General features: G+C 36.8%; 1 protein-coding gene across 1 annotated transcript in view; it reads left to right on the forward strand.

The window, feature by feature from the left end:
• DNAH7 (dynein axonemal heavy chain 7) overlaps positions 1 to 7,456 on the forward strand; it is a 265,553-nt gene that overhangs the window by 20,001 nt on the left and 238,096 nt on the right. The window contains exons 6-7 of the mRNA XM_027866000.1: positions 2,991 to 3,110; positions 6,528 to 6,711. Coding sequence (XP_027721801.1) covers positions 2,991 to 3,110; positions 6,528 to 6,711 — 304 coding nt within the window. The remainder of the gene's footprint in view (positions 1 to 2,990; positions 3,111 to 6,527; positions 6,712 to 7,456) is intronic.

The raw sequence follows: 7,456 nt of genomic DNA on the forward strand, positions 1-7,456 counted from the left end.
GATGGAATGATGAACAGGCAGACTTCAGAAAAACCTGGAAAGATTTGCATGAACTAATGCTGAGTGAAATGAGCAGAACCAAGAGAACATTGTACATAGTAACAGTAACTGACTTTGATAGACTTAGCTCTTCTTAGCAACGCAGGGATCTAAGACAACTCCAAAAGACTCATGATGGAAAATGCTGTCCACATCCAGAGAAAGAACTATAGAGTCTGAATGCAGATCAAAGCATACTATTTGCTTTCTCTCCCTCTCTCTCATTTTTTTGTTTCTACTTTCTCATGGTTCCTCCCATTGGTTCTGATTCTTCTTTACAATGGGATTAATGTGAATTTATTTTTAATATGAATGTATATGTAAAGCCTGTATGAGATTGCATGCCATCTTGGGGTAGAGGGAGAGGAGGGAGAGGGAGAAAATTTGGAACTCAAAATCTTATAGAAATGAATGTTGAAAACTAAATTAATTAATTAATATAAAAAAAAAGGTGGACTCTGTTCACCTAAGGATGGGGAGGCACTGTTTCAAGCTTTAGGCTTTTTCTGTTTCTGTTTTCAGAGCTAGTTCTAGGATTCTGCAAGCTTTTGGTGCTTCCAAGGCAGTATGATCACTGTGCATTCTGGTTTTTATCTAGTAGAGGCCCCTGGCCCCTGTAGCCACAAGCACTAATATTCCTCTTCACCCTGGAATTATAAATCAGAACGGCTTATAGGCACTAGAGTTGCCAATCAGCACCGGCTACATCTAATGCCAGCAAAGGGTCTCCTGTAAACTCTTGTTACTAATTTTCCAACTTCTTTTACAGTCTGTGGGCTGAGAGCTCTCAAAGCTGCTGCTGCTGCTGATGTTGCACTTGCCTCCAAGGTCCACCATTGGTGCTGCTTCTGTGCTTGGGGCAAGCCCCTACCCTCGTGTCACAGACCCCTCCTGGGGACCTCCTAAGTTGTTTTTGGTTGGAAAAATGTCTCACTCTGACTTTTTGTTGCTCTGCCATTCCTAGATTTGATTTGAGGAACTATTCAAAGTTGTTTATAGGGGAATACTAGGAGGGTTCAGCTGGGTTGCTGTCTATATTCCATCATCTTAGCTCTGCCTCTCCATAATAAGCTCTTAATAAATGCTCTGTCTCTCATTTATCTCTCATCTTATCTATGTAAAATATTCATTTGAATGAATTCACTTGGATAGCAAATGATTGTTTTTATTAAACCCATCTTAAATTTCTCTATTTCTGTTGAATAGACCACCCATCAGTGGTGAGTGAATTTCTTTCAGTCATCCAGGCTTCCAACATTGGGGTCCTCTTTGACTTTTCCCTCTCCTCCATCTCCAAGACTTGTTGGCAAGTCTTGTCAATTGTACCTTCATTGCATCTTTCACTTTTCTTTTTTTTTATCTTTTTTTTAAGGCAATTGGGGCTAAGTGACTTGCCCAGGGTCACACAGCTAGTAAGTGTCAAGTGTTTGGTCTGAGGCCAGATTTGAACTCAGGTCCTTCTGACTTCAGGGCTGGTGCTCTATCCACTGTGACACCTAGCTGCCCCCATCTTTCACTTTTCTGCACTTACAGCATTTACTTGAGTTCAAGCTCCTCTCACCTGTTGTCTAAATTATTGTAGCCTTACCATTGGTCGCTGAGTCTTTCATCTCTCCAGTCCATCATCCTTTTTTCCTTTTCTTTTTTAATGTCCAGAGTCTGCCTGGCGTAATGCCTTGCGCATAGCAAGTGCTTAATATATTTTTGTCCAATTCAATTGAATTGACATGAAGATATTGTGGGAATGTAGGAGTATAGAACTTTATTTTTTTGTTAAGCATTTAAAATTTTTTAAAGTATTAGTTTATTTATTTTTAGTTTTCAGCATTCACTTCCATGAGATTTTGAGCTCCAAATTTTCTCCTCCTCCCTCCCTTCCCCTTCCCCCAAGAGGGCGTGTAATCTGATATAGACTCTACATATACATTCATATTAAACATACTTTCACATTAGTCATGTTGTAAAGAAGAATTAGAATGAGAAAGTAGAAACAAACAAGAAAAGGAGAGAGAGAGAGAGAGAAAGCAAATAGTATACTTTGGTCTGCATTCAGACTCCATAGTTCTTTTTCTGGATGTGGATAGCATTTTCCATCACAAGTCTTTTGGAGTTGTCTTAGATCTTCACCTTGCTAAAAAGAGCTAAGTCTATCAAAGTTAGTCATCGTACAATGTTGCTGTTACTGTGTACAATGTTCTCCTGGTTCTGCTCACTTCACTCAGCATTAGTCTATACAAGTCTTCCCAGGTTTTTCTGAAGTCTGCCTGCTCATCATTTCTTATGGAACAATAGTATTCCATTACATTCATATACCACAACTTGTTCAGCCATTCCCCAATTGATGGGCATCCCCTCAATTTCCAATTCTTGGCCACCACAGAAAGAGCTACAAATATAAATATTAATATGCAGAACTTTAGCAATAAGTCTGGGGCAGTGACCTTTAATCCTCCTCCCTCTGGTGGTGTGTAGCCATGGGACAGAGACATAAAATTTAGGTATCCTCTGGGAGAGTCTAAACTTCAGTATAGGTGGGTCCTCTGTTTTAATTAAGGCCTTTTTCCATGTCTTCTAAGGAGGCACTGGTGGCTGATTTGATAATGTAACCCTCCTTTCTTGAGATGAGGTTCCAGTCTTTGGTTGGCACCAGTGGAACTTTTGTATTCTCTTTGTCTTCTTATTAGAAGAGGATTGAAAACCTGTGAGAAAATTTCACCCATGTATCCTACCTGTTACAATCTTGGACTCTCTAAATCCTGGTAGAGTGATGAACAACTCTTGCACTTTATACAAATAGTGATAAAAAGACATGATTAAGAATATAATTTTATTGGTTAAACTTGAGAATATACCCCCTAAGAATGTTATGTTAGCAAAGCAGAATAATCAACAAATATAAGACAGAGTTATGGCTATGACTACTCATTAGTATCCATTTTTATTCCTTGCAGAAAATTACGTTTAATTGATATAGAAGAATTTCATAATCGCCAGGAGGCAATGGAGCTGTCACTCTTCCAGAACATTGTCATGAAACACATGGAATCTGCCAAAGAGACACTACTTAAAGTGTATGATTGAATACGTAAACTCATTTCATATTGGACAAAGAATCACTTATGTTTGTTAGTTCTATTTAAAAGAAAAAAAAAGTTCCAGAAGGCTCCTGTATTTTTAGTCAGATGATAGTTCAGAACATATCTTGTTTTTAAAATTCAGTTCAGTTCTGCTCAGGATATGAGAGATAGCATGGCTCTAAGAAGAAAATGGTCTGATCTTTGCAGCATTTTGTTAATGTGGATGTCTGTGGGGAGTTTGCTTTATTTAGAATCAAAAGTAAGAATTTTTAATGCCTGAAGTAAGTTTCCTAAACCACATTGCAAACAAGCAGCGAGAAAGTAGTGTGCTCACAGTTGAGCAGTGACAGAAAGATCGTGGATGCCATGCTTTTACCGGGTAGAGGAAACAGACACTGGGACAATATTACAAGCTTGCTGCTGGGTAGGTCACCCCATATTAGAGGAGCTCTTTCTCTGTTTTATTGATGTAGTGAGATAAATCTTCCTCTGACTACTGCTTTGGCTATATCCCATAGGTTTTGATATCTTGTGTCATTATTGTCATTCTCCTTAATGAAATTATTGATGGTTTCTATGATTTGTTCTTTAACCTACTCACCCTTATCCTGTCTCCTAATCCTCTTATTTCTTTAGAAGTTTAAAAAACTTTTTTATACCCTTTTAGATGCATGTGTTGTTCCCTCTTTTACCCAGATCTGATGAGAGAGTAAGATTCCAATACTATTACCCTTTCTGCTTCCTCTGTCACTTCTTCCTTTCATGCCCCATTTTTGTGAGATAATTGTTCCTTTTTTACCTTTTTCTACTCAATTATGTTTTAAAAAACATTCTAAAGAATCACCCCATCATACACAATTCAGCCCTAACCTTTCTTTCAAACTACCTTGGTAACAACGTCACTCTTAAGAATACTGATAACATTTCTACATGTAAGAAGTAAACAGTTTGACCCTTAATGAATTCTCTATAATTATCTTTAATGTTTTCCTTATATTTCTTCTGGATCTTTTGCATCAAATTTTCTATTCAGTTCTGGTCTTTTTGTCACATATACCTGAAAGTCTTTCAGTTTTTCACTAGTCCTGGTGTCCAGAAACAGCAGGGGGTCCTTTAGTCTTTCCCCACTCAGCCTTCTGATTCTCACACTGTTCTTTAAATGAAAGTTCATGAGGTGAAAGTTCTCGAGGCCTAGTCTGCTTCCTAGTGAAGCTGCCCCCAGGTCCTTCTGTTTGTTGATTCACTGGAGAGGCCTGGAGGTGTTTACACTTTACTCTGGCCAAGCCTCAGCTCCTGAAGGTCCTGTCTTTGCTGAGGTCCTCTCAAGTTGTCTTAGGAGGACAACTGCTTTACCTCTTTATTTTTGCTACTCTGCCTTCATTTTGTGGCAATGTTCGGTCTGTTTGTGGAGGAAATTTGGAGAGCCTGGAATTTTCTGACCTAGTCCACCATCTTCCCAGAATTCCCTTTAGTTTTAGTTTCAAAGCACTTTCCACACATCATGCTGCTGCTTATCTCATTATTACTGGTGGATTTTCCCCCCCAGCTGGAGTACAGCAGGTAGGCGTACTAACAAATAGTCAATGAACAACAGCAAACTGTTCAAGAGTGACATTTGCAGAATTGTAGTTTCAATAAATTCAATCATGTATTCGCTTTCCCTTTACCTTATCAACAAAATGTCTTTTTTGTATCTGCCTTCCCCTCAATGCTTTTAGCAGAAAAGTCAGTAGTTAGTTATGGTTCTGTGGTGTGAGTTTGTAGTGTATGTTTGAAGCTTAACTTGAAGTTATATTTTACCCAATGTTGTAGAGTCAATTATATAGTGTATTCTCTTATCTCCTTGGGCACCTGAGGCAATTTAAAATAATTACTTTCATAGTTTTCAAAATTTTCTGGTGATTTTTGTCTTTTAAAAATTATTTTCACAAGATTTTTTGAAAAAACTCTTGATAATATTCAATCAACTAGCAAATAATTAAGACCAATTAGCAAGGGAATAAAATGAACAACACAGCATCTTACAATAGTCTTTGGTCAAAGGCAATAAAATTGACTCGAAATAATAAATCCAGTTAAAATACAAAAATCAAATTTACTTTTTTTACATTTCTATTGGTAGTTAAACAAAAATGTAGATAGGTTATAGTATAGAATTTCTATTTTATACATAGTATGTATTATTTCTTCACGATTAATGCTTGTTCTTAGGATCCATATCATGAGACTCATAATGAGGTTCTTTTGGCACTTCAGTAATTTAACTCTTTTGAATGAGTTTCATGACTCGTCTTCTGTTTATTGAATCCATTCAAACAGAGAGTGCTACAGTTAAGATTGAGTGTATTTTTTGATACCATGATTTCCATTTACATATTAAAGAAAGTCATAGAACATTCATATGAATAGAGTTTATTTGATTACCTGGTAACTCTTACCACTGCAGGTTGTCAACTTCTCTGCAATTTCTAGTATTAGAAAGATACCTGGGACTCAGTGAATTTAAGCAATTTGCCCAGGGTCAAAGAGCCAATATGTGTGTTAAATGCAAAACTTGAACCCAGGTCTTCTTGATTCCAAGACTAGCTTTCTCCTCCACTGTTCTTATTGTACTAAATCATCTTAATACATATAAATATCAAGAAACCAATCCTGGTGGTCTCCTGCTTATGTCCCATCTCTCTTATTTTATTAGGTCCGGAAACCACCAGCCTTTGGCATTCACTTTATCAAGTTCTTAATCATTTTATGCCAAATTGAAGAAGCATCTACATTTTGATTCTCTTTAATCTGTAGTTTGTGAAACCATAAACTGCAATATATTACTAATTGCCAACTTTGACTTTAGCTTCAGGTTGTGATCCATATTGGGATTGCCCCTCTTTTATCAGTCCTATGGTGAAGGCAGGGACTGTCTTTTGCCTCTTTATGTATCCCTAGTGTTCTTAGCACAGTGCTGGGCACAGAGTGGTTGATACTTAATATATGTTTAGTGACTGTCTCTTTTGGATGCTCTAGATTGTCATATCCTAGTAATTCATTTCATCAAACCTTTGGACTTGATACCTAACGTTGTGTTGTATCATTTGCTCTCAATGATTTCAACTACCATTTTTAGCTATGCAGATAATAACATCCTCAGAACTCAGAATAGAGCCTTACACAAGTATTTAAGAACATATATTGTTGAATTGAAATTCTACTGGCAATATAACATTCCTTTTCATACTAGTAATAAAACATGCTACTACATACATTTTGCAGTGCTTACTAGTTCATGAGAGGTGAAAGTTCCTTAATAGTGTTACTGTGAAATCTTCTAGTTGTCCAGAAAGTATGATTGATAGGTAGCTTACATGATGGGATATTGAAAATATTGGACATTTTAAGAGATTTCTTTGTTTTTTCAAGATGGTTTCCAGAAGTCCAAAATATTTATTACCAAGGCAATAAAAAAAAGCAGTTACCCACTAGTGGTAGTAGTGCAAAATTGGAAAGTTTCTTCAACTGTGCTGCGACTTTGATGACTATACAGCTGCAGAACTTAGCCTTGAATTCAATGCAGGACTTCACAGATTTAATTGTACAAAGGCCGGTAAGTAGGTATCACTAATGGTCATAGGCTTATACTTAGTTATCCACAGTTTTTCATGAAATATTACCCAGGTTGTGACTCTGAAAAGGAATTTTGACCTATTTCCCTGATGGGTAAAACTGGTACAGTCAATGCTCATACATCAACAATAATTGAGCATTATTATAAATAAATGATAATGAAAAATGATAGACTGATTATTTAGGGTCATGGGCTCACTTCTTATTTTTTTTAAATGTTACTGTTTTATTTATATGAACTAAAAGCATCTGGAAATTTTTTAAAGGCAAAAATTAGTTCTCAAACCTCCAAATCAGGTCTAGGGCATTAATCAAGAGATTAAAATATTGGGATTCCTTTTTTTACTCCCTCAGCATCATAATACACTTCCACATCGAAAAACAACTTAAAAATAGAATATGGGCACTTGTCACTTCTGGGACAGGCACAGCAGTGACCTGCTGTCACTTCTGGGGAAAGAAGAGTTTGTAACTTAACATTCTGGCAAACAAGAGAACAGAACACAGGCACCGAGTTATGTACTGAATACACTCCCAGCTCTGACGGTGAACCTTACAGCACTGGCTATTTTACCAGTTCTCTTTTTTCTGGTCCTATTAACTTTTACAGACCACATTTAACCTTGCATTCAGATAATTCAATACTTCCATCAAGATAGTGGAATCATTAATCCACTAATGTCTCAAGCTGAAGTGGATGAATTGAGTCTAAAATTAAGGATCTT

This window comes from Vombatus ursinus, unplaced genomic scaffold (genome assembly GCF_900497805.2).
Source record: "Vombatus ursinus unplaced genomic scaffold, bare-nosed wombat genome assembly UNPS02014779.1, whole genome shotgun sequence".
NCBI lineage: Eukaryota > Metazoa > Chordata > Mammalia > Diprotodontia > Vombatidae > Vombatus > Vombatus ursinus.